At 45.0% G+C, this 27,796-nt stretch overlaps 1 protein-coding gene across 1 annotated transcript in view; it reads left to right on the top strand.

The window, feature by feature from the left end:
- Positions 1-7,849: 7,849 nt before the first annotated feature.
- The window catches only part of IGF2R (insulin like growth factor 2 receptor), a 298,648-nt gene continuing 278,701 nt past the window's right edge, over positions 7,850-27,796 (top strand). Inside the window, exon 1 of the mRNA XM_073557714.1 lies at positions 7,850-8,017. Coding sequence (XP_073413815.1) covers positions 7,923-8,017 — 95 coding nt within the window. The 5' untranslated portion in view covers positions 7,850-7,922. The remainder of the gene's footprint in view (positions 8,018-27,796) is intronic.

The following is a 27,796-nucleotide window of genomic DNA, read 5'->3' as shown; positions in this document are numbered from 1 at the left end:
ACCCATTATATCAGCGAAGAATGTGAGTATATTACATTATATGCCTGTCCTTTTAAATTATGTATGTACTAATGATTTTTATTATTTTTACATGCAGTATGTCTTCAGAATCAGAGTATTCCCCATCGCGGCAGGAATTGGCGCAAGCAGACCGTGAGGTGATTATTTTTGTGCATCTGGTAAGTATATCTGCTGCTTCTCCAAATCTCTTACGTTTTTTTCAACTTTTTTAAGACATCGTCATCATCCTCTTCTGTGGACGGGACTAGTGAGGGCGAAGAGCAGGAGCAGCGAAGCCAAGTCCCGGTGGTGATACGGAATGTAAGTATCAAATGATTTGTAATGTTCTTTATTTTTTATCTTATATTTTTACTCTTTTTTATGTTTCTTTTTTTGTAACTTTTTATTCAATTTAAATTGGATTATTCTAATGAATGTGTTTTGTCTAGGTTCCACAACGAGATGAAGACGTGTACCTGGATAATGAGCAGCTCATCAGCCTGGTCCAGGAGCGTTCGCCATTGTGGGACAGCCGTGACCGGCTGCACAAGGACATTGTGGTGACCCGGCGGCTATGGAATGAGGTGGCCGCAGCGTTGATGGATGGCTGGGACAGCGCCACAGCATCCTCCAAAAAGGCGTTTAGTGAGTATTTCCCTGCTCTGTATTGTGCCGCAGTGACTGTTGTCCTTGACGGCACTGTTGGGTTTCGTGCTAGGTGTATTCTAGCAGGAAACCCAACAGTGTCATCGGGGTCTACAGTGACTGCTTTGAGTATTGTATTGCTACATTGTGCCGCAGTGACTGTTGTCCTTGACGGCACTGTTGGGTTTCGTGCTAGGTGTATTCTAGCAGGAAACCCAACAGTGTCATCGGGGTCTACAGTGACTGCTTTGAGTATTGTATTGCTACATTGTGTCGCAGTGACTGTTGTCCTTGACGGCACTGTTGGGTTTCGTGCTAGGTGTATTCTAGCAGGAAACCCAACAGTGTCATCGTGTTCTACAGTGACTGCTTTGAGTATTGTATTGCTACATTGTGCCGCAGTGACTGTTGTCCTTGACGGCACTGTTGGGTTTCGTGATAGGTGTATTCTAGCAGGAAACCCAACAGTGTCATCGGGGTCTACAGTGACTGCTTTGAGTATTGTATTGCTACATTGTGCCGCAGTGACTGTTGTCCTTGACGGCACTGTTGGGTTTCGTGATAGGTGTATTCTAGCAGGAAACCCAACAGTGTCATCGGGGTCTACAGTGACTGCTTTGAGTATTGTATTGCTACATTGTGCCGCAGTGACTGTTGTCCTTGACGGCACTGTTGGGTTTCGTGCTAGGTGTATTCTAGCAGGAAACCCAACAGTGTCATCGGGGTCTACAGTGACTGCTTTGAGTATTGTATTGCTACATTGTGCCGCAGTGACTGTTGTCCTTGACGGCACTGTTGGGTTTCGTGCTAGGTGTATTCTAGCAGGAAACCCAACAGTGTCATCGGGGTCTACAGTGACTGCTTTGAGTATTGTATTGCTACATTGTGCCGCAGTGACTGTTGTCCTTGACGGCACTGTTTTTTTTTTTATCAACAGTGGACAAAGTCCGAACACGTTGGCGTTCGATCAAGGACCGCTTCAACAGTGATGTTCGTGCTGAGGGCCAGGTTCGCAGTGGATCTGCGTCAAGGACCAGAACTAGATACCGTCACTATAACGCGTTGCAGTTCCTAAGACCGGTCCTTGCCACGAGATCGTAAGTATTATAAATTTTGGGTTTTTATTTTTATTAATCTGTGTTTTTCTAATCCACAGCTGATGCTTCTTGTAAAGGCATGGTAGTAATGATTTTCCTTTCTTCAACAGCACCTGGAGCAGCACCCTGCAACCTGGCCCTGGAGCGGTCCTTCCTCGGACGTCCTCTGACCCGTCCCAGCCATCCGACAGCCAGGAAGCACCTTGCAGGTCAACCACACACACAGCTGGTGACCAGGAAGCTGGGCCATCAGGTGTTCCCCTGTCCCAGGTCTCTGCCACTGGTTATGCGGGCACTACCCGCCAGCGGCAGAGGGCCTTGGACAGGAATGTCTTGCCCGAGTTTATGCATTTGAGCGAGACATTTAATTCCAGCCTCAAGTCACTGTCCGACAGAGTTGAAAGCGGTTTTGCACTCATGGAACGTGGTTTTAACCACTTTGAACACCGCTTCAATTCTGTAGAACAGCGCCTTGACCGTCTGGAGGCCGACCTCAACAGACCAGCACACCATTTTTTTAGTAAGATTGAAAAGGGCATGGCGGAACACCTTAGTCCTGATCAACAGCTGAATGTGCTGCAGGCCTGCAACAATGCTTTCTTGCAGGCTATGCAGCATAATCGGTACGGTCAGCAGTCAGTGGTGTCCTTTCCACCTGTGCCACCATTGACTCGCTTCACCTCACTACCGACTTGTGCTGCATACCACTGCACGGACACCTCTATTCAAAGCCAGGACACCCACCGTTACACCACCACAAGTCTGAGTGCAGCTGGTCACTTCACCGACACCACCATGGCAAGCGCTGCTCCTGTCTGGAGCACCACCGCCACTCCCATGCATGCGTGGAGCTCAGCCACCACTAGGCAAACATGGAACAGCCCTGCCGCTACAACAACGTGTAGTAGCCCTGCCACCACCACTCTGCAAACCTGGACCATCACTGCCGCCACCAGTCCTCCTGCAAGGACGAGCACTGACAACGAAGAGCAGCAGCAGCAGCCACCTCAGCAGCAGCTCCAGCCACCTCATCAGCAGCCACCTCAGCAGCAGCAGCAGCCACCTCAGCAGCAGCTGCAACCACCTCAGCAGCAGCTGCAACCACCTCAGCAGCAGCAGCCACCTCAGCAGCAGCAGCCACCTCAGCAGCAGCTGCAACCACCTCAGCAGCAGCAGCCACCTCAGCAGCAGCCGCCACCTCAGAAGCAGCAGCCGCCACCTCAGCAGCAGCAGCAGCCACACCTGCAGACGGGGGACCTACACTCAATATTTGCCCCTACTTCAAGGCGAAATCCATCAAGGCGGGCATTGGGCCAAAGTCGGTCCAGGCACACAAGCCTACGGCGACATGCCATTACAACTAATGTACCTGAACAGATTTCCTCTCCTCCAAGTGTTCCTAGTTTGATTCCCTTAACTGGACTACCTTCCCCCACAAGTTTTGTTGCCCCTTCCCCTCAAACACCGTCTTCAACAGCAAGTGTTGCATATTCCCTGCACACCCCCAAATTGAAACCATCTGCCCCCAAACGCCGGAAAAAATAATTTTTTGGTTTATTTTTGTGATAAAAAATAAATTTACATTTGTGGTTCACCATTACTAAGTTTCATTAATGTTGTTTGCGCCGCTCACACACACTGATGGGTAAATACATGTTAAAAACCAACCCAAGGCCTAGTATAGTCATATGTGAAATAACACGGACTAGTATAGTCATACCAAGGCCTAGTGTAATAACTCGAGTTTTACCAACTTGGATCTGGTTTCATGAAAAACAAACTGTTGAAACTTGTCTTAAAAATAAGTTTCTTTCTAGTTTCACCAGTTTGTTTTTTGTGAAACAAGATGCTAGTTGTTAAAAATCGAGTTATTACAGTAGGCCTTGGTATGACTATACTAGGCCGTGGTATTTCATATATGACTATACTAGTAGGCCCAAGGCCTACTATACTCATATTTGAAATACCACGGCCTAGTATAGTCATTCCAAGGCCTACTGTAATAACTCTAGTTTTACCAACTAGAATCTGGTTTCATGAAAAACAAACTGTTGAAACTTATAAGTTTCTTTCTAGTTTCAACAGTTTGTTTTTTGTGAAACAAGATGCTAATTGTTAAAAATCGTGTTATTACAGTAGGCCTTGGTATGACTATACTAGGCCGTGGTATTTCACATATGACTATACTAGTAGGCCCAAGGCCTACTATACTCATATTTGAAATACCACGGCCTAGTATAGTCATTCCAAGGCCTACTGTAATAACACGATTTTTAACAATTAGCATCTTGTTTCACAAAAAACAAACTGTTGAAACTTGTCTTAAAAATAAACTAACTAGAATCTGGTTTCATGAAAAACAAACTGTTGAAACTTGTCTTAAAAATAAGTTTCTTTCTAGTTTCACCAGTTTGTTTTTTGTGAAAAAAGATGCTAGTTGTTAAAAATCGAGTTATTACAGTAGGCCTTGGTATGACTATACTAGGCCGTGGTATTTCACATATGACTATACTAGTAGGCCCAAGGCCTACTATACTCATATTTGAAATACCACGGCCTAGTATAGTCATTCCAAGGCCTACTGTAATAACTCTAGTTTTACCAACTAGAATCTGGTTTCATGAAAAACAAACTGTTGAAACTTATAAGTTTCTTTCTAGTTTCAACAGTTTGTTTTTTGTGAAACAAGATGCTAATTGTTAAAAATCGTGTTATTACAGTAGGCCTTGGTATGACTATACTAGGCCGTGGTATTTCACATATGACTATACTAGTAGGCCCAAGGCCTACTATACTCATATTTGAAATACCACGGCCTAGTATAGTCATTCCAAGGCCTACTGTAATAACACGATTTTTAACAATTAGCATCTTGTTTCACAAAAAACAAACTGTTGAAACTTGTCTTAAAAATAAACTAACTAGAATCTGGTTTCATGAAAAACAAACTGTTGAAACTTGTCTTAAAAATAAGTTTCTTTCTAGTTTCACCAGTTTGTTTTTTGTGAAAAAAGATGCTAGTTGTTAAAAATCGAGTTATTACAGTAGGCCTTGGTATGACTATACTAGGCCGTGGTATTTCACATATGACTATACTAGTAGGCCCAAGGCCTACTATACTCATATTTGAAATACCACGGCCTAGTATAGTCATTCCAAGGCCTACTGTAATAACTCTAGTTTTACCAACTAGAATCTGGTTTCATGAAAAACAAACTGTTGAAACTTATAAGTTTCTTTCTAGTTTCAACAGTTTGTTTTTTGTGAAACAAGATGCTAATTGTTAAAAATCGTGTTATTACAGTAGGCCTTGGTATGACTATACTAGGCCGTGGTATTTCACATATGACTATACTAGTAGGCCCAAGGCCTAATATACTCATATTTGAAATACCACGGCCTAGTATAGTCATTCCAAGGCCTACTGTAATAACACGATTTTTAACAATTAGCATCTTGTTTCACAAAAAACAAACTGTTGAAACTTGTCTTAAAAATAAACTAACTAGAATCTGGTTTCATGAAAAACAAACTGTTGAAACTTGTCTTAAAAATAAGTTTCTTTCTAGTTTCACCAGTTTGTTTTTTGTGAAAAAAGATGCTAGTTGTTAAAAATCGAGTTATTACAGTAGGCCTTGGTATGACTATACTAGGCCGTGGTATTTCACATATGACTATACTAGTAGGCCCAAGGCCTAGTATACTCATATTTGAAATACCACGGCCTAGTATAGTCATTCAAAGGCCTAGTGTAATAACTTGTAAGTTGGAATGGAGCAGATTACATTCATCCACTCAATGCTGACTTGTATTCCCCATGGACTTTCATTGGGGTTGGGTTTTGAGGGTTGTGTTTTGAGAAAATCACATACTTTGTTTTCAACTAGTTGCACAATTTTCTCTTGAAAAAAAATGGTTTCCTGATTCATGGCCTGCAGCTTTGCTCGTTCCAATATATTTCACGCAGACTAGCAATGCTGCATTTTAACTCATATGTGTATTTACCTGCCCAGGTGTGTGAACATCAAAAAATTCAGTTATACATGGGAAGTTTTTTATTAAATTGGAGTTTCAAAAATATAGTGCACTCAGTAATGGTATCAAATAAGGTTTTTTATTACCATAAACAAACAAAAACATTACACCATTTCATCTTGCCAGTGCACCCGTCCTACATCAGAAATAAAGTAGGCCGCAAATTGGTCCCTCATTTGGCCAACTTCAACGGATGACCTGAGAGTGTGCTGAGTGAATTCAGGCAATGGGTTAGGAGCATCATCGTCCAGTTCAAAGGTCGGGTGCTCTTTAGCCATCACAAAGTTATGTAGAACCACACAGGCCTTCACCACCTCATCGACTGTTTCAAGTTTAACATTAATGGCCGTGCCCAGAATTCGCCATCTGGAAACAAGAATCCCAAAAGCACACTCGACAGTTCTTCTGGCCCTGGTCAGCCTGTAATTAAATATTTTTTTTGTGTGGTCCAAGTCCCGGCTGGAGTAGGGTTTCAGTAAGTTTCCGCACATTTGAAAAGCCTCATCGCCAACCATTACAAAGGGCAGTGGCGGAGCTTCGGTGTGAGGAAGAGGCCGTGGCATAGGGAAATTAAATTGGTTGCCATACAACCTCCGGCCCATGTCTGAGTTTTTAAAAGCCTGTGAGTCATTACCACGGCCAAATGCTCCAATGTCCACTGCTACAAACATACATCCGGCATCCGCAATCGCAATGAGTACTATTGAAAAGTACTTTTTGTAATTATAGTACTCAGATCCCGTTCTTTGGGGTTTGATGATCCGTATGTGTTTACCATCAACAGCTCCCAAACAGTTGGGGAAATTGCATACTGTCCAGAATTTGTCAGCAATTTCCATCCACTTTTCAGCGGTGGGCAGGGGCATAAATTCTGGGCAAAGAACATTCCAGAGAGCCCGGCAGGTGTCAGCAACAATTCCAGACAAGGTAGAGATTCCAATACGGTACTGGAAGTGTAGTGAAGATAGGGTTTCTCCAGTCGCCAGGAATCTGTGAACAGACAAAGAAGTAAAATTAATATTTATGTATATTATTTTAAAAAACTATAAAATAAAATATTAGTACATTCACGAAAACTAATTACCCAAGGTTTTGAATACTAAATTTAAAAAAAAACCATCAGACCGCACCCCTTGGTTTTTAAAACATACCGTAATGTCACCAGTAGCCGTTCCTCAGGAGGAATCGCACGACGGAGCTGTGTGTCCTGTCTCCGGATGGATTGTTGGACACGAGCAAGCAAATCCATGAAACTTTCGTGGGACATCCTGATATAATCTGTAAATTTCTCCGGGTTTGCCTGTAGCTCGCTGTAGAGGGTGTGGTATGCCCCACGGCTCTCCCGGAGTTCAACAATCGGATGTATCCACATACGCCGCCGTCTTCGCTGCCTCTCTCTCTTCCTTTGTTCATGGCAAGCAACTGCATACGCCTGAGCCATCGCGATGTCCAAATCCAAGTTGAAGTGAAAACTCTTCCAGCGCAGATCCATGGTCACGAGAAGAATCAAGCAAATGTGAAGAATACTGTAGACAGGGTCTATATATTAACATACCACACCCACAATGAAGTCCCATTGGTCTTGTGTGTTGTTGAATGGTTGTTTTTTCTTTTTTGTGGGGTTTTTCCAAAATCTGTAAAAAAACGCAAACGCACAAAAAACGCATACAAACGCGCAAAAACGCTGCGTTTTTTTCCTGCATGCGCATAAAAATGCTTGAAAAAAACGCAGCGTTTGTATGCATTTGTATGCATTTTTTTAATGCGTTTTTTTGCGGGAAAAACGCGCTGCAAAAAAAGCAAGTGTGAAACTAGCCTTACTCTGCTTATGCCAGTGATTATAAATACTTCTCAACTAGAAGAAAAAAAACTGTTTAAATAAAAAAGGGATTTCTGATCATTTCCACATCAAAAATAACAAATTTGCAGTAGATTTTTTTAATCACCGAAATGAATCGATGTAGAAAAAGACATGAAAGAAAAAGCCGAAAGGTTTACCTCATCTCCCGCTAGAGGGCGCTGAGGAGCTACTATTAGATCATGTGCCGGCAGTAGGCGGAGCTGTCAGGTGACGATCACATGACTCTGCTGTGAGCTGCTGCTGCTACTCCTGCGCCGGGGCTCCGTCCTGTATTCGGCCGCAGCATGACACCTCCGGGAATTTCGGTGCTGGCCGCTGTGTGGCTGCTCCTGCGCGGTGTTACCGGGCAGACTGTCAGCGCACCGGTCGAGCTGTGCGGGTAAGTGCTGCCTGTGGCTCCTCCTGACATATGTCCGGCCACTTCCCCTTTCTGCAGCCCATGACAATGCAGGCGCCCCGGGCTGCTGCTGCTGTGGATCGGGCTCTGACCGGTCTGGGTAGATCCAGCGATCATGTGATCCCCGGGATGTCCGGCCGCTCTGTGACCTCTGCCCCTTCCCATCACTGTCACGGATTCTTGTGCCCTATAATCTGTGGTTGCAGCTGAACCTGTATATGAACCCATGGGATCGTGTGCTCCATGCTGCCCCATAATCGGTGACGGGTGGGAGATGGGCAGTGTCTGAGACCCCCGTGCACGGATCGCTATCCGGTGCCCCCGGCTGTCAGGTTTCCTCTATAGCCGCGCTCCCCCTATTACCCCATTAATGTCCCACTGGCAGTACTCGAAGACTGGAGAAACCACGACTTTTAGTATTGGCCTCATCTTGTGGGCGACAGACCTTTTGGGCCTCCTCGGAGTCCGGGGCTCGGGTGCGAGCTTTCCTTCTGTTCTAACCCTTTGTCTATTGGGGTCTATAGAAATGTTTTGGGGAGGCCTTCTGCCCGAGGTAATGAGCTGGCTATAAACGTTTGCCTGTAGGATGACCGAACATCTAATATCCGACGACGGCCTCTTATTTTATACGGCGGAAGAGGTTGCAGGTCTCGTTTTCCCAATCCTTTTGCTCTTCGAGAGGTAAGATGCCTCTGTAGATGTCTGGCAGTTTTTTGGCCAAGCCCAGGTGGCATTTGTAAGGGGATAGACACCTATAGCTGGCAATCTAAAAAGCGGTTATCCAGCAGCTAATTTATGTACCCAGCTATTGTCATTTCTCAGCGAGGACCCTACAATCCTGAGAATGGGGGTCCCGTGTCCTGCTTGGGTGACTGGTGCTCCATCCTCTGGCTATGGGGTGACTGGTCATACATGCACGCTCCTGCTCCATCCTCTGGCTATGGGGTGACTGGTCATACATGCACGCTCCTGCTCCATCCTCTGTCTATGAGGTGACTGGTCATACATGCACGCTCCTGCTCCATCCTCTGTCTATGGGGTGACTGGTCATACATGCACGCTCCTGCTCCATCCTCTGTCTATGGGGTGACTGGTCATACATGCACGCTCCTGCTCCATCCTCTGTCTATGGGGTGACTGGTCATACATAGAATCGTAGAGTTGGAAGGGACCTCCTGGGCCATCTGGTCCAACCCCCTGCTCAAAGCAGGATTCGCTAAATCATCCCAGTCAGATGTCTGTCCAGCCTCTGTTTGAAGACTTCCATTGAAGAAGAACTCGCCACTTCTCGTGGCAGCCTGTTCCACTCATTGATCACTCTAACTGTCAAAAAGTTTTTTCTAATATCTAATCTGTGTCTCCTCCCATTCAGTTTCATCCCATTGCTTCTAGTCTTTCCTTGTGCAAATGAGAATAAAGTTGATCCTTCTACAATGTGACAGCCCTTTAGATATTTGTAGACAGCTATTAAGTCTCCTCTCAGTCTTCTCTTTTGCAAACTAAACATTCCCAAATCCTGCAACCTTTCCTCATAAGACAGGGTTTGCAGACCGGTCACCATTCTGGTCGCTCTTTTCTGAACTTGCTCCAGTTTGTTGATGTCTTTTTTAAAATGTGGTGCCCAAAACTGGACACAATATTCCAGATGAGGTCTGACCAAAGAGGAGTAGAGGGAAATAATGACTTCACGTGATCTAGACTGTATGCTTCTGTTAATACATCCTAGAATTGCATTTGCCTTTTTTGCTGCTGCATCACACTGTTGACTCATATTCAGTCTGTGATCTATTAGTATACCCAAGTCTTTTTCACATGTGCTGTCACTTAGCCCTATTCCTCCCATTCTGTATTTGCTTTTTTCATTTTTATTGCCCAGATGTAGTACTTTGCATTTCTCCCTGTTAAAAACCATTCTGTTAGTTACTGCCCACTTCTCCAGTTTAATTAAATCTTTTTGAATCCTCTCTCTCTCTTCTCTAGTATTAGCTATCCCTCCTAGCTTTGTGTCATCAGCAAATTTAATCAGTTTACCCTCAATTCCTTCATCTAAATACATGCACGCTCCTGCTCCATCCTCTGTCTGTGGGGTGACTGGTCATACATGCACGCTCCTGCTCCATCCTCTGTCTATGGGGTGACTGGTCAAACATGCACGCTCCTTCTCCGTCCTCTGTCTATGGGGTGACTGGTCATACATGCACGCTCCTGCTCCATCCTCTGTCTATGGGGTGACTGGTCATATATGCACGCTCCTGCTCCATCCTCTGTCTATGGGGTGACTGGTCATACATGCACGCTCCTGCTCCATCCTCTGTCTATGGGGTGACTGGTCATACATGCACGCTCCTGCTCCATCCTCTGTCTATGGGGTGACTGGTCGTACATGCACGCTCCTGCTCCATCCTCTGTCTATGGGGTGACTGGTCAGACATGCACGCTCCTGCTCCATCCTCTGTCTGTGGGGTGACTGGTCATACATGCACGCTCCTGCTCCATCCTCTGTCTGTGGGGTGACTGGTCATACATGCACGCTCCTGCTCCATCCTCTGTCTGTGGGGTGACTGGTCATACATGCACGCTCCTGCTCCATCCTCTGTCTGTGGGGTGACTGGTCATACATGCACGCTCCTGCTCCATCCTCTGTCTGTGGGGTGACTGGTCATACATGCACGCTCCTGCTCCATCCTCTGTCTGTGGGGTGACTGGTCATACATGCACGCTCCTGCTCCATCCTCTGTCTGTGGGGTGACTGGTCATACATGCACGCTCCTGCTCCATCCTTTGTCTGTGGGGTGACTGGTCATACATGCACGCTCCTGCTCCATCCTCTGTCTGTGGGGTGACTGGTCATACATGCACGCTCCTGCTCCATCCTCTGTCTGTGGGGTGACTGGTCATACATGCACGCTCCTGCTCCATCCTCTGTCTGTGGGGTGACTGGTCATATATGCACGCTCCTGCTCCATCCTCTGTCTGTGGGGTGACTGGTCATACATGCACGCTCCTGCTCCATCCTTGTGGGGAGCAGAGGACGTTTCTTGCTTCCTGAGTAGGTGACACATCTTCCTGAGCAGACTCCCCTTTAATCCTGATGAGAACTGTCTGCAATTTTTCTTCAACAGTCAAATCACAAGTCACAATTAGTCACAAGACGGTTCTTGGAAAAGTCTACAAACTTTTTGTTCTCAGAACTTGTCTGAGCCTTGATGTTGACTGACCAAGGTCCTCGGAAGCACTGAGGCTAGTGATGCCCATTAGGCGCTGGCTCAGTCCCTTAGGACACGTGCCTCTTTTGGCAATATTTGCTCCGTGGTCACAGTTGTGCCACCAGAGGTTGCATTACATACAGTATGTCACAGCCTGGTAACAATGCTCCTCATAGCAATGTGTATGGGAGCCTATAGAGTACCCTCTAGAGTCTAGAATAGTCTGCACTGCAGTAACCAATGAAGAGAAGGTTTCCGGTCTGTACTTTAATGTCGACCCTTCTGAATAGCCCCAGAGTGCAGCATAAAACAAACTCTACTTTGCTCCAAGACTGACAGCGTTCCTCCACCAGTATACTGCCATGAGCGATGTCACGTGGCCGCTGGTTAGCTGCAGCCTTCACTGTTCCATTAGTGCCGTGGTTCCATAACGTAGTTTATTGCAGGATTACTGGCAGGCGACGTAAGGATGAAATCCAAGGAATGTTGAGGGTTCGGAACAGAAGTATACTGTTTATTTTATGCTGTTAAGGAGTTATCCAGTAATGGACAATCCCTTTAAAAGTGGAGTATTGTTTATGCTAATTTCTGCCTTTTGATGAGCGGTGCTTATGACACTTTGACCCCACATACCCTCTGAGACGTGCTTGACACCTACTTAGGTCTCTTTCACATTTCAGCCTTTTGACGTCAGTTGAAATCCGCCGTTTTTAGAAAATAATGGATCTGCCATTTTTTTGGACGTAATCCGTTTTTTTTCCCATAGACTTACATTAGTGACGGATTGCAACGGGTGGTCGTCCGTTGCATCCATTTTTTGACGGATCAATCATAATTTTGGTGTCCGCTGTCTGGAGTGGATGGACAATGAAACGTTTTTTTGTCAGCGTTAAAACGGCAGATTGCGATGGATCCGTCGGTGTCCGCCATATGCTATAATGGACACGTATGGATCCGTCGCTGTCCGCCATATGCTATAATGGACACGTATGGATCCGTCGGTGTCCGCCATGTGCTATAATGGACACGTATGGATCCGTCGCTGTCCGCCATGTGCTATAATGGACACGTATGGATCCGTCGCTGTCCGCCATGTGCTATAATGGACACGTATGGATCTGTCGCTGTCCGCCATATGCTATAATGGACACGTATGGATCTGTCGCTGTCCGCCATGTGCTATAATGGACACGTATGGATCCGTCGCTGTCCGCCATGTGCTATAATGGACACGTATGGATCTGTCGCTGTCCGCCAGGTGCTATAATGGACACGTATGGATCCGTCGCTGTCCGCCATGTGCTATAATGGACACGTATGGATCCGTCGGTGTCCGCCATATGCTATAATGGACACGTATGGATCTGTCGCTGTCCGCCATATGCTATAATGGACACGTATGGATCCGTCGGTGTCCGCCATGTGCTATAATGGACACGTATGGATCCGTCTCTGTCCGCCATGTGCTATAATGGACACGTATGGATCCGTCTCTGTCCGCCATGTGCTATAATGGACACGTATGGATCCGTCGCTGTCCGCCATGTGCTATAATGGACACGTATGGATCTGTCGCTGTCCGCCATATGCTATAATGGACACGTATGGATCTGTCGCTGTCCGCCATGTGCTATAATGGACACGTATGGATCCGTCGGTGTCCGCCATGTGCTATAATGGACACGTATGGATCCGTCGCTGTCCGCCAGGTGCTATAATGGACACGTATGGATCCGTCGCTGTCCGCCATATGCTATAATGGACACGTATGGATCTGTCGCTGTCCGCCATGTGCTATAATGGACACGTATGGATCTGTCGCTGTCCGCCAGGTGCTATAATGGACACGTATGGATCTGTCGCTGTCCGCCATGTGCTATAATGGACACGTATGGATCTGTCGCTGTCCGCCATGTGCTATAATGGACACGTATGGATCCGTCGCTGTCCGCCATATGCTATAATGGACACGTATGGATCTGTCGCTGTCCGCCATGTGCTATAATGGACACGTATGGATCCGTCGCTGTCCGCCATGTGCTATAATGGACACGTATGGATCCGTCGCTGTCCGCCATGTGCTATAATGGACACGTATGGATCCGTCGCTATCCGCCATGTGCTATAATGGACACGTATGGATCCGTTGAAAACCATCAATTGACAGAATCTGCCAACGGATTCCGCTTTTTTATGCTTTGCATGCCCGGAAGAGCTTCCATTTATGTCATTTAACCCCAAAAGCCGTTCTGGCACTGAAAAAAAATCTTTCTCTCTTTCTCTCTCCTGCAACGGAAACGTTTTTTCACACTTTGACGGTGTGGGACTGACATCAAAAGACTGAAGTGTGAAAGAGGCCGTAGTTCTTGCGCTTTGGCACCTCTGGGGGGGGTCCTCATATCCCCTTAACCACTTGATGATGAGGTTTGTGGCACTAGGGTAGGCAAAAAATAAAATAGTAGAAAATGGTAGTGCTACTGAGCCGAGGAGAGGTGATAGGTTGCATAAATATAATTTACACCCACAAGTCAGTGAAGATCTCTGAGAATGTGCCAAGGGTGGATAAGAACATCTTTATATATTTTCACAAACTTCCATGTTCTTGGTGATTAATGGCATTTGCTGAACCACAGGTGAAGGCCGGAGTCACACTACTGTATAACGCGGCTGAGTGCTATACGATAAAACATCACATATATACTATGGGGCAGCTCACATGTGATTATCTTCTCATGCTGATTCACCATGAGACAACAGTGGTAGCCTGCTGTGATTGGCAGCGAGGCACAGCTCGCTTGCACCCATACAGTACAAGTCCACAGGTGTGTGTGACACATCGGACTGCACTCAGATGTCATCACAGTGCAGCCCGATATACGGCGAGTCAGGTAATAGAGGACATGGAGAAATGACTTTCTGTCTCTTCCACACCTGTGCTGTGATCCTCTGATGGAAGAACGGACACTCGGCTCACACTTGCAAAAGAGCGTTAGCGTATCACATAGGGTGCTCCTGTATAGGAAACCATACTCTAGTCTGTTTCCAGCCTAAAGGGGGGTTGTGCCTGACGCACCCCAGAGGCCATGGGATACTCTGCACCGGGCTCGTTAACTTCAATGGGAAATGTCACAGTGGCAGTGACCCGGTCCGTGGCCCCAGGCGGTCATGTAAAAGGGGTAGAATTGGATGGGGATAAAGTTTATGTAGTAATTCGTGACGCCAGTTGGAGTGTTCGACTGTAGTATAGCCGGCACTGCAGATGATCCCTGGGGGAGTAGATGGTGACGGCAGTGCAGATGTTTAACCCTCTCCAACCAGGGCAGACCCCCAGAGATTGTGATGCAAGTAGAAGGCACGGAGTAATAAGGCAGGAGACAAGGAAAGTCACTTTATCATTTACTGTAGTTCAGGTGCAGTTCAGAGGAGATATTACAACTCTCACCAGGTTACAGTCTGTTCTGCAGAATAAGAGTTATCCTTCCCTGCTGTGACTCAGTGTAAAGGGCCCGTTACACTAAGCGATATCGCTAGCAATATCGCTATAACGTCACTGGTTTTTGTGGCGCAGCAGCGATATATCGCTATGTGTGATACTTACCTTCGACCGGCTCCCCCGCTGATTATCGCTGATCGCGCGAGAACGTCCTGGGCCGTTTCTCGTCGGCCGCTTCCTGTTGTGGCGACGCGTGGACGCGGGCGGGAGGACGCAGGATCGCCTCGTCTGACAGGTAAGTAGCGACCCCCGACCGCTGCTATGTCGCTGGTGAGATCTGCCTGTTTAGCACCTCACTAGCGACCACTTAGCGATGCACCAGCGATCCTGACCGCGTCATATCGTGGTCAGGATCACTGGTGCATCGCTAAGTGTAACGGTACCCTAAGCTTCCTGCTATTCTAATCCCTTCTGGGACCAAGGCTTCCTGGAGTTTAGAACTTCCCAGTATTGCCTCTACTCACTGTGTATTTCTCCTTCAGCAACTTACAACTTGAATCCTTTGTGAAGCAGCTCAAGTTCCCACTTGCACTATCCTTCACTGATCCTAGGTTATTGCAGTATTTCTGAGGGAAAACACTTTACTGCTGGTTGTATAATCCCACGCAGTCTCTCAGCTTACCACCCTGCTCTGAAAGCACGGATGGTCTAGGGGTTGACCCCTGATGCTTCTTAGCTCTCACTCCTGGGTTGAGCACATGTCTTAACATGGCCTCCAAGATGTTCTTTCTCCTTGTTCACTGAAACAACTCAGGACTCCTCCCCCTCCCAGTTAGGGTATGTCTGCAAAGCTCTAAGCTTCGGACAAGTGAGGGAGTGAGGCAAATTGTGTGTTGTGGTCTCTAGCAGAGAAAGCATAACTCCCATTGCTCACAAAACATACAAAACAGTACATAGTTAACCCTTTTGTGGCGGTAAAGACGCAGGGCGCCACATTCCCATGCTTAGTTCCTTCAGGATCCTCGCCTCTCACAGCAGAGCCAGAAGAGAGATGTTGGTGCTGCTGTTCACGGAGGGTGATGAGGCATTATTTTGTCTTTTACTGTTTCATCTAAGCAGATGTTCGCCCTGATGGAATATTGATGAGCTGCCGCCAAACCCCATCAACCCATTGGCTGCAGTGGACATGTTACACTACATTGTCACGTGAGCCCTTCGGGAACAGAGTGTGCCTGTCCTGTGCGGTGTGAGCGCACCGCTGGACTGTGTCAGTTCACACACTCGGGAGCAGCTGGTTGCGTTAAAAAGCCAGCCCTGTCGGGCAAAATCGGGGACAGCACTGGATATGTAACTTGGAGGGTATTACGGTGCACCAGGACACTGGTTATGCCAAAGGTGCATTAGAGAAACCTCATTTGGATTAGAGTAATCTGCATGTCTTTTATATAAATGTTTAAAGGAAATCTTTTTAAAAGAATTGATGAAATGTAAAGTTTTATTTCAGACACTAGGGGAAGCAGCAGCTGAAATTGGTGATGAAATCCTAGTGTACAACTAGCTCACATTACGACTGCAGTAAATGTGGGCAGGGCCTGTTACATCACTCTGCTACTCCCCTTCTGGGTGTTTGTAAAAGGATAAGGGAGGAAGAAGTTTATCACAGTGCGGAGCCATTTTGTTGGTGACTGCAAAGTGATACTGACATGTGGACAGTGTCACAGAGGGCGACTGGCAGCACCAATTCTGTCAGCTGGTGCTGCTCACTGTATCGCATATGCTGGGATTAGCGCTCTGGATTGTATTGAGTGTCAGGCTTAGATACATGGCTCAGCACACTGTATCGAGTTCTGGGCTTAGATATGCAGTTCAGTGCACTGTATCACGCACTGGGATTAGACTGTAATATAAGTAAGAAATACATCACAGCACATTTAAATGAGCTGAATCGGTGAACGAGCATTTGCAGGAGCGCTCTTTCCTGACTGTTAGTTTACGTAAACAAGCCTGCGATCATCTGATGAATGATCAAAATACTCACTCATTGATTGGCTGGTTTATGCCAGCATGAAATCATCATTGTTGGCAGCCGTTGGCTTACGTAAACAGGGGATATGAAGTTGATAACATAATACTACTGTATGGGACAAGAACCAGTAAATGAGCGCCAATCCATTATTTTATTGATCAGCACTGGTCGCTTTGAAACCCGTGTAAAAATCTAACTTAAAGGGACTCTGTCAACAAGTTTTTGCTATTTAATCTGTGAGTAGCTTGAAGTAGGAACAGAGAGCCTGATTCTAGGGATGTCACTTATTAGGCTGTGTTATGGTTTAAATGCAATCAGTGTTTTATCAGCAGGACATTATCATTGTGTGACTAGGTCTGGCATGCAGACCTAATCAGGCTTATCTGTGTAGCCCCGCCCGTGCCACTTATTGGCAGTTTGTGGACAGCTCACAGTGTAATCAAGAAGCTGCCAGTCAGTGGTGTGGGTGGGGTTATATTCAGCGCAGCGGTGGGGTTATATTTCGCGCAGCTGTGTGGGTGGGGTTATATTCGTGGCGGTGGCTGTGTTCAGCGCAGGGGCGGTGGCTGTGTTCAGCGTGGGGGTGAGGGCGGGGTTATATTCAGCGCAGCTGTGGGGTTATATTCAGCTCGGGGGCGGGGTTATATTCAGTGCAGCGGGCAGGGTTATAGTCAGCGTGGGGGTGGGGGCGGGGTTATATTCAGCGCGGGGGCGCAGCAGTCCTAGCTCTTAGTCTTGGATCTACAACAGATGAAACAGTGATGCTATCAAATCTGCACCAAGCAGTCCAGTAAGTGTCACATCACTGGAATCGGGGTCTCTGTCTCTACATCATTGTGCTGTCAGATTCCATAGCAAAAACTTGTTGACAGATTCCCTTTAAGGGTCAGAAGAGTAGAGACATGCATGTCAACGTAAAATGACTTGCTGTTCAGTATTTTGAGTGTGTTTTAACAACTTCAGGCTTCCTAAGACATCACGTGGTGAAAGTGACCTGACAACTATTCAGGCATTTTCCTCTCTGAAGCCACTGTAGATTTTGCAATAAATGTCAATGGAAAGCATCAAGAGGCCTGGAAAACACCCATGTGTCTGAGTGTTTTGCCAGCCATTTTCCATGAAAAACTGTTTGCGCTTTTATGTTTGAAATGACATTAATGAATAGCAATAAAAAGATGCCTCCAAAAAAGACTAGAAAAAATGTAAAAAAGACAAACTGACAATTACCAAAAAAATATAAAAAAAAAAAAAAAGGAAAATAAAGCGCTCAGAAAACTATTGAAAATCGCTAGATTTTTATTTTTTTTGTTAATGGGGAAAAAAACCTGAAGCAGTTTTCACTTGAAAACCTTGTTTGGTTCACACTCTTGGAAACTGTCATATGCACATACCCTTAAGTGTTTTGCTCGTTCATTTGTCCAGTGGTTGGCAGACTGCTTAGACTGGCAGAATTAATGGAGAAACAAGCTTTCTTTGGAATTCTGGTTCCCATTTACTGGCCAATGTACATGCACCCAAGTCATTAAAGGGAATCTGTCACCTATTTTTAGCCCTATCCGCTACCGGCACCACCATCAGGGGCTTATCTACAGCATTCTGCAATGTTGTAGATAAGCCCCAGATGTAACCTGAAAGATAAAAAAAAGTTATACTCACCCGGGTGTCTGGTCCGATGGGTGTCGCGGTCCGGTCCGGCGCCTCCTATCTTCTGGCGCTGCCGTCCTCCTTCTTACTTCTGCTGCAGCTCAGGCGTGCCTTATCTTCCCTGTTGAGGACCTATCTGACCTCTCCCGGCACCTGTGCACTGCAGTACTTTACTCTGCCCTCAACAGGGCAGATAAAAGTATGCCTGCGCAGGAGCCACGGCAGAAGTAAGAAGGAGGACGTCATCGCTAGAAGATGGGAGGCGCCGGACCACAACACCCATCAGACCGGACCGGATGCCCAGGTGTCTAACTTGTATTTTTTATGTTTCAGGTTACATCGGGTGCTTATCTACAGCATTACAGAATGCTGTAGATAAGCCCCTGATGGCGGAGTCGGCAGCTAAAAATAGGTGACAGATTCCCTTTAAGTCAGTCAGGTCTAATGTGGCTGAACGGTGCCTTACTGCGGAGCTGCTGTGCTGAGCTGTGGCTGAACGGTGCCTTACTGCGGAGCTACTGTGCTGAGCTGTGGCGAGGTGCATGATTTCATGTTACAAATTGCTGTGATCATCATGTGGTTTCAGCTTCTTCTCACTTCTACACAGGCCTCTGTATAAATTTAAATCAATCTCAAACTGAGCTGTGGTGCGTTTTTGGAATCCACAACGTGTCAATCACCCTTGCGGTATATATGCGTTTTATTTCCCCGTTTAATAAAATTAGGACAATCTGTAGATTAAGATAAAAACGCATATGGCTTTTTATTTTCTGCAGCAAAAAAAAAAAAATCATATTTTCCGTACTTTAATTTATCACTAACGTTTTATCAAAACAAAGGAATTTTATTAGCTCCAGTTTTATTTATTATGACACCCCCAAGAGACACAAATGCAGCTGAAAAATGTGATAAAAATGAATTTAAAAAAACCCACATTCAAACACTATGAAAAAAAAGCACATAACCTAATGTAACGAATTGATGCAGAAAATCTCCAACATCAAAATTGCACCAACTGCTCATTGTGGGAACTTGGCCTAAGGGTAGACCTGTCTCCAGGTGGAAGGACCAGTTTTTCTATTTTAATATATTGCTGCTTCTTTCCTCAGTATTCTGTTGTTGTTGTTGTTTATTATTAATATATTTTTTAATCCGCCGCTTAGTTCCAGAGATATGCACCTTTTTATTTTGTGCTTATGTTTATGGTCTTTGCCAAGGATGGGGGGGGGCAAATTATCTGTGAGTATATCTTTATGCTGCTTTGGATTATTATGCTGTGAACCATGCCCCCATTGCAAAGACCACCAATTTTAACACTAAAGGGGGTTTTACACATAGCGTTATCGCTATGTGTGATACTTACCTCCGACCCGCTCCCCCGCTGTCCATCCCTGATCGCGCGAGAATGTCCGGCTCCATTTCTCGTCGTTAGCTTCCTGCTGGGGCTTCCTGCTGTGACGACGAGCGACGCTGGACGCGGGCGGGAGGACGCAGGATCGCTGTGTGTGAAAGGTGAGTATCGTGCGCTGCATCGCTGCTGCATCGCTGTGAGATCTGCCTGTGTGACAGCTCACTAGCGGTCATTTAGCGATGCACCAGCGATCCTGACCGGGTCGGATCGCTGGTGCATCACTAAATGCAAAAGGGCCTTAAAAGAAGTCCTTATTTCTAGAACCATATGGTGATTTGAAAAGGCAAAAACGTGAGTTCTCAGGGAGACAGCAGAAATAAATCAACAGCAAAAACTTGCCATTTTTGAACTTGTGACAGGTCCTTTTTAAGGGGTGGTCCACTACTAGGAAAACCCCTTCTTAAAAAGGAACCTGTTACCAGGTTTGGCCGATATAAGATACAGCCACCACCTTTCTGGGCTTATCTACAGTATTCTATAATGCTGTACATAAGCCCCCGATCGACCTGAAAGTCCGAAGTCCGATGGGTGTTGCAGGTTTGGGTCCGGCGCCTCCCATCTTTTTGTGATTCTGCCCTTCTGTTGTTTCGGCACTCCCCAGCATCGCGCTCTCTTGCGCAGGCGCACTTATATGCTCTGTTGCTGGGTCTCTCTGACCTTTCCTGATGCCTGCGCACTACAGTACTTTGCTCTGCCCTCAACCGGGCCGATAAGTATACCTGTGCAGGAGGGCAATGCTGGGGAGTGACGAAACAGGATGGCGGCATTGCAAGAAGATGGGAGGCATTGGACCCAGACCTGCAACACCCCTAGGACCGGACCGCCCTGCAGGTGAGCATAATAAAACGTATTTTTCTTATCTTGCAGGTCGGATCGGGGGCTTATCTACAGCATTATAGAATACTGTAGATAAGGCCTGAAAGGCGATGGCCGTATCTTATATAGTCCCTTTAAACTAAATGTTCATTTTCAATAAAATAATAAAAGTTATACTCCCCTCCTGTGCTGGCTCCCTTTAGGAAGGGTTTGTCCTAGTAGTGTACTACCCTTTTAACTACAAATGGATCGCCCATAGACTTTAAATATTCAACCAGTCCTCACTTCTCCTTGCACCTATCAAACACAGCGGCCTTCCCACAGGGAGGACAGGCAGGATTTATCATGTTTGCCTTCCTGATCGCTCTATACACAGTGCTGAATAAGAGCTGTGTATACAGATTAGGAAGTCCTGTCATGGTCCTAGGTGTCCACTCTGGAAAGCAGGCAGGAGGCTGAACTTCCTCTTCAACTGTGGCGAGCCCTGGTCACATGGGAAATTGCTAATAAAAAATGTTTTCATATGTTAAATCAACAGCGATCTCGCCTGCAATCTCGTTACAGGTGACATGCAGCAGTGACCGGCCTCCCTGCTGGATATCGCTGATCGTGCAGGAGTGTCCTGGGTTATTTTTTCGTCATCGGTGTCCCGCTGGCCAGCATGCATCGCTGTGTTTGAACGCTGGATCGTTGCTGCGTCGCTGAAGAGATCTGCCTGTTCGGCAGCTCACTAGCAATCATTTAGCGATCCACCAGCGATCCCTACCAGGTCGTATCGTTTTCGGGATCGCTGGTGCGTCGCTAAGTGAAGCGGGACCCTTATACTCGTGTCCTGCAGCAGCTGATACATGCGATCTATACATGTTGCTTAGGTGAGCAGATCAATCTTCTGTTTTTCTGCTTGTTTAGCAGTTAAAACCCTATTTGGTGCTCTTTCATCTCCCAGTGCCCAGTATGTAAAATACATGAAAATATAAACAAATAACATAGTGCAAGTCCAAATTGATGTTTCTAGCTCCCCTCCTGTAAAAAAAACAAAAAAACAACATGTTTAATGTATAAAAATTTCGACAGAAGGCGGAACACAATTTAACCCCTTAACCCCCAAGGGTGGTTTGCACGTTCATGACCGGGCCAATTTTTGCAATTCTGACCACTGTCTCTTTATGAGGTAATAACTCTGAAACGCTTCCATGGATCCCGTTGATTCTGACATTGTTTTCTCGTGACATATTGTACTTCATGTTAGTGGTAAAATTTCATTCATATAACTTGCGTTTATTTGTGAAAAAAAAATGGAAATTTGGCAAAAATTTTGCCATTTTCTAATTTTGAATTTTTAATGCCCTTAAACTTAAGTAACATTTTCCACATGTTTACTTTACATCAGCACAATTTTGGAACCAAAATTTTTTTTGTTAGGAAGTTATAAGGGTTAAAAATTGACCAGCGATTTCTCATTTTTACAACACCATTTTATTTTTACGGACCACATCACATTTGAAGCCACTTTGAGGGGTCTATATGATAGAAAATACCCAAAAGTGACACCATTCTAAAAACTGAACCCCTCAAGGTGCTCAAAACCATATTCTAGACGTTTATTAACCCTTCAGGTGCTTCACAGGAATTTTTTTGAATGTTAAAAAAAAATGAACATTTAACTTTTTTTCACAAAAAAATTACTTCAGGTTCAATTTTTTTTTATTTAACCAAGGGTAACAGGAGAAATTGGACTGCAAAAGTTATTGTGCAATTTGTCCTGAGTACGCTTATACCTGATATGTGGGGGGAACCACTGTTTCGGCGCATGGCAGAGCTCAGAAGGGAAGGAGCGCCGTTTGACTTTTACAATGCAAAATTGGCTGGAATTCAGATCGGACGCCATGTCACATTTGGAGAGCCTCTGATGTATCTAAACAGTGGAAACCCCCACAAGTGACCCCATTTTGGAAACTAGACCCCGCCCCCAAGGAACTTATCTAGATATGTGGTGAGAACTTTGAACCCACAAGGGCTTCACAGAAGTTTATAACGTACAGCCGTACAATTAAAAAATCATATTTTTTCCACAAAAGTGATCTTTTCACCAGGACTTCGGAGTCGTGGATTCGGAGTCGGAGCTCATTTTGGTGGAGTCGGAGTCTGTATAAAATGGTCCAACTCCTAAAATATATAATAAATTGGGCACAGTAGTTCAATGCAGAATGTGCTGAATATTTTTTCATAGGAATTTGGGAAAGTTATGAAATGTCCTGTAAATGGCTGTTCTATTCCTGATCTAATGCTACATTCACACACAGCTTTTTTGCTGCGTTTTTTGAGGATACGTTTTTCAACTGCAAAAGCAGATCAGCTTTTTAAAAAACCGCGTCACCTGAAAGGTTTTTGAGCTCATAGATAATGTTTTCAATAGCAAAAGCAGATTAGAAATCTGCTCTATCTATCCATTTATCCATATCTGTCTATCCATATCTTATCTGTACCAAAAACAATGAAAGCCGGGTAGCACACAGATTAAAGGGCCTGTCACACTAAGCGATATCGCTATAATGTCACTGGTTTTTGTGACGTTATAGCGATATTGCTAGCGATATCGCTATGTCTGATACTTACCTCCGACCGCTCCCCCGCTGGTTATCGCTGATCGCGCGAGAATGTCCTGGACCGTTTCTCGTCGTCAGCTTCCTTCTGGGCTTCCTGCTGTGGAGACGGGAGGATGTCAGGATTGCCTGGTCTGACACGTAAGTAGCGACCCCCGACCCCTGCGATGTCGCTGGTGAGATCTGCCTGTGTGGCAGCTCACTAGCGACCACTTAGCGATGCACCAACGATCCTGACCGCGTCATATCGCTGGTCGGGATCGCTGGTGCATCGCTAAGTATGACAGTACCTTAACACTCCTTTTTTTTTTTTTTTTTTTTTTTTTAGCACCAGTCAGGTACACCTCATAAGTGTCCAAAAGGTCGCCCAGGACAGGCATTGCTCGTCTTCAGTAACACATCAACATCAATTGATAATTGGAATAAATAGACTGCATTCACCACATCTTAAGGTGCAGGCTTTATTTTCAAGTGTAGGGGTGTGCAGTATAAGGTTCTGCAGCAGCTGAGGTGTGCAGTATGAGGTTCTGCCCCCCCCTAGTTTTGATCCTGGCTAAAACAGTTTCTTATAGATATGGCGAAACCTCAGGTAACCCTAAATGAAGGTCAATGGACACAGGTGGCTGAATTGAAGGAATTGCTTAATCACCTATTTACCGTGACTAAAAAAATTACAAGCTGAGGATTTAACTCCTGGCATTTTCATAAGGCAGTGGAAGAACTTGCTATTTTGCCTGTCCCAAAGAGGAGATTTAATCACAGACGGCATTTCTGCTTCAATGAAACAGAGAGAGACACAGCTATTGGAAAATAAAATTTTGCTGGCAGCTGTTTATGTGGACCCAAGTCATCCTATATTGCTTGATGATCAACAGCTTTCTAAAGGAAAAGAAGCTCTGACTGACGTAGCAGTTAGGATGAGTGGCCTACAGGAGGACTGCCAGGCGCAAGAGGACTTGGGCCCTGACAGTGCTACTGCTGCCATATCTTCATCCTCATCAGATGACGAGTTTGACTTTGACAAGTATTTGGATAATATGGAGCAGGCAAAGCGTTGCTGCAAGGAAAAAGATTTCACTCCGTCTCCTATAGCAAGAAGATTGACCATATTTCAGCAAAATATTTCACTTGCTCTTAAAGAAAAGTCAACCGTTCATCAAAACTGACTGTGCATGAGACAATTCCTTTATACTTGGAAATTGTTAGAGATGTTGCCCATGTGGTTACGGCTTTGCCTCCAACCCAAGTTAGTGTAGAGAGGTTGTTCTCTGGCCTTAAAATTATTAGGTTAGATTTTAGGTCATCTATGAAGGAGGATGTGATGGAGGCAATTCTATTTCTTAGAACAAATTCATAGACTGCACAAATGTTATTTAGTATGTTTTTGTTGAAAACTGTTTTTTGCCACTTACATAGTTTATTACATAGTGTATTACGTATTTACAATTTATTAGTTTTTTGTGTTCTAAAGTTGTATTCCAATAAATATATATTATGTTCTATCTAAATGTCTTGATTATTGTATCATAAAAATGATTAAATGTCTGATGTTCACATTGTACTACAGTACATTTTTCACTTAAATATAAGCAATATATGTCTGAGTCGGTGGATGGGAAATTGAGGAGTCGGAGTTGCAGGTTCGGCTTACCGACTCCACAGCCCTGCAGTTTTCACCCCCAATTTTTATTTTCCCAAGGGTAACAGGATCCTAAAAGTTATTGTGCAATTTGTCCTGAGTATGCTGATACCCCTTATGTGGGTGTAAACGACTATTTGGGCGCATGGCAGAGCTCGGAAGGGAAGCGGCGCCATTGACTTTTTTGGCTGGAATTGAGATTAGATACCACGTCGCGTTTGGAAAGTCCTTGATGTACCAAAACAGTGGAAACCCCCCACAAATGACACCATTTTGGAAACTAGCCCCCCCAAGGAACTTATCTAGATGTGTGGTGAGCACTTTGAACCCCCAGGGGCTTCACAGACGTTCATAACGCCCGGGCGTGAAAATAAAAAAATCATATTTTCTCCACAAACATGATCTTTTAGTCCCCAATTTTTTTATTTTCCCAAGGGTAACAGGAGAAATTGAACCCCCAAAATTTTTGTACAATTTGTTCTGAGTACGCTGCTACCCCATATGTGGGAGAAAACTACTGTATGGGCACACGTCGGGGCTCGGAAGGAAAGTAGTGACGTTTTGGAATGCAGACTTTGATGGAATGGTCTGCGGGTGTCATGTGCGTTTGGCGAGCCCCTGATGTACCTAAGCTGTTGAAACTCCTCACAAGTGACCCCATTTTGGAAACTAGACCCCCCCCACAGAACTTATCTAGATGTGTGGTGAGCACTTTGAACCCCCAAGTGCTTCACAGAAGTTCATAACACCCGGGCGTAAAAATAAAAATCATTTTTTTCCACAAAAATGATATTTTTGCCCCTAATTTTTTATTTTCCTAAGGGTAACAGGAGAAATAGGACCCCAAAAGTTGTTTTGCAATTTGTCCTGAATAGGCTGATACCCCATATGTGGGGGTAAAACACTGTTTTGGCGCATGGCAGAGCTTGGAAGGGAAGGAGCACCATTTGACTTTTTCGATGCAGAATTGGCTGGAATTCAGATCAGACGCCATGTTGCGTTTGGAGAGCACCTGATGTGCCCTAACAGTGGAAACCCCCAATTCTAACTCCAACCCGAACCCCAACACACCCCTAACCCTAATCTCAGCCCTAACCCTAGCCCTAACCCTAATGGGAAAATGGAAATAAATACATTTTTTTAATTTTATTATTTTTCCCTAACTAAGGGGGTGATAACGGGGGGTTTGATTTACTATTTATGGCGGGTTTTATGTTTGGCAGCTGTCACACGCTAAAAGACGCTTTTTATTGTAAAAATAGTTTTTGCATCACCACATTTTGAGAGCTATAATTTTTCCATATTTTGACCCACCGAGTCATGTGAGATCTTATTTTTTGCAGGGCGAGTTGACGTTTTTATTGGTACCATTTTTGGGCATGTGACATTTTTTGCTCGCTTTTTATTCCAAATTTCTTGGGACGCTGAATGAACAAAAACCAGCATTTCAAGAATTTCTTTTGGGGGGATGCGTTTACACTGTTCTGCGTGTGGTAAAATTGATAAAGCGGTTTTATTCTCCGGGTCAGTACGGTTACAGCGATACCTCATTTATGTCGTTTTTTTATGTTTTGGCGGTTTAATGCAATGAAAACAATTTTATATAAAAAATAATTTTTGCATCGCTTTATTTTTTGCTTTGTTTTTTATTTTTATTTTTTAAGAGGTTTGCTAAAGGGGTTACCTAATGGAACAGTTTTATAGGGCGGGTTGTTACAGACGCGGCAATACCAAATGTGTACTTTTTATATTATTATTTTTTTTTTTTATTTCCAAAAAATGAATTTATTAGGGAATATTTTTTTTATATTTATTTAGCGATTTTATAAATTTTTAAATTATTTTTTTTAACTTTATTACATTGTCCCAGGTTGGACATCACTGTCGTGTGACAGATCGCTGATCTGTCACATCACAGATTGCTGTGACAGATCAGCGATCTGTCACAGGAGCTTCACAGGCTTCCTCATGCCTGCGCTGTGCAGGCAGTGAGGGAGTCGGCTCCCTGCAGGCCCCCGAAGGTCCCAGCTGCCATATTGGATCCGGGGACCTGCAGGGAAGGAGACCCCTGGAGCAGCGCAGCACATCGCGCTGCTCCGGGGGCTCAGGGAAGCACGGAGGGAGCCCCCTCGCTGCCGATGCTTCCCTAAACCCCGGGTACACTGCGATCGTGTTTGATCGCAGTATGCTAGGGGTTAACGTGTCGGGGGCGGTCCGTGCCGGGTATCAGCTGTGATAATCGGGATAGTACGTCATATGACAGAAAGGGGTTAAAATGTGCCTTTTTTGCAGGTCCTATTACTCTGAAATCTTTGAGAGCAGTTAAAACTATAAAATATATATATATATATATATATATATATATATATAATATATATATAATATGTGTGTGTGTGTGTGTGTATATATATACAGTGCCTACAAGTAGTATTCAACCCCCTGCAGATTTAGCAGGTTTACACATTCGGAATTAACTTGGCATTGTGACATTTGGACTGTAGATCAGCCTGGAAGTGTGAAATGCACTGCAGCAAAAAAGAATGTTATTTCTTTGTTTAATTTTTTTTTTAAATTGTGAAAAGTTTATTCAGAGTGTCATTTATTATTCAACCCCTCAAACCACCAGAATTCTGTTTGGTTCCCCTAAAGTATTAAGAAGTATTTCAGGCACAAAGAACAATGAGCTTCACATGTTTGGATTAATTATCTCTTTTTCCAGCCTTTTCTGACTATTTAAGACCCTCCCCAAACTTGTGAACAGCACTCATACATGGTCAACATGGGAAAGACAAAGGAGCATTCCAAGGCCATCAGAGACAAGATCGTGGAGGGTCACAAGGCTGGCAAGGGGTACAAAACCCTTTCCAAGGAGTTGGGCCTACCTGTCTCCACTGTTGGGAGCATCATCCGGAAGTGGAAGGCTTATGGAACTACTGTTAGCCTTCCACGGCCTGGACAGCCTTTGAAAGTTTCCTCCCGTGCC

The sequence above is a fragment of the Dendrobates tinctorius genome, unplaced genomic scaffold (assembly GCF_039654945.1).
Source record: "Dendrobates tinctorius isolate UK_male_01 unplaced genomic scaffold, ASM3965494v1 ptg000250l, whole genome shotgun sequence".
In the NCBI taxonomy this organism is placed as follows: domain Eukaryota; kingdom Metazoa; phylum Chordata; class Amphibia; order Anura; family Dendrobatidae; genus Dendrobates; species Dendrobates tinctorius.
This window is presented reverse-complemented; position numbering and strand designations above follow the sequence as displayed.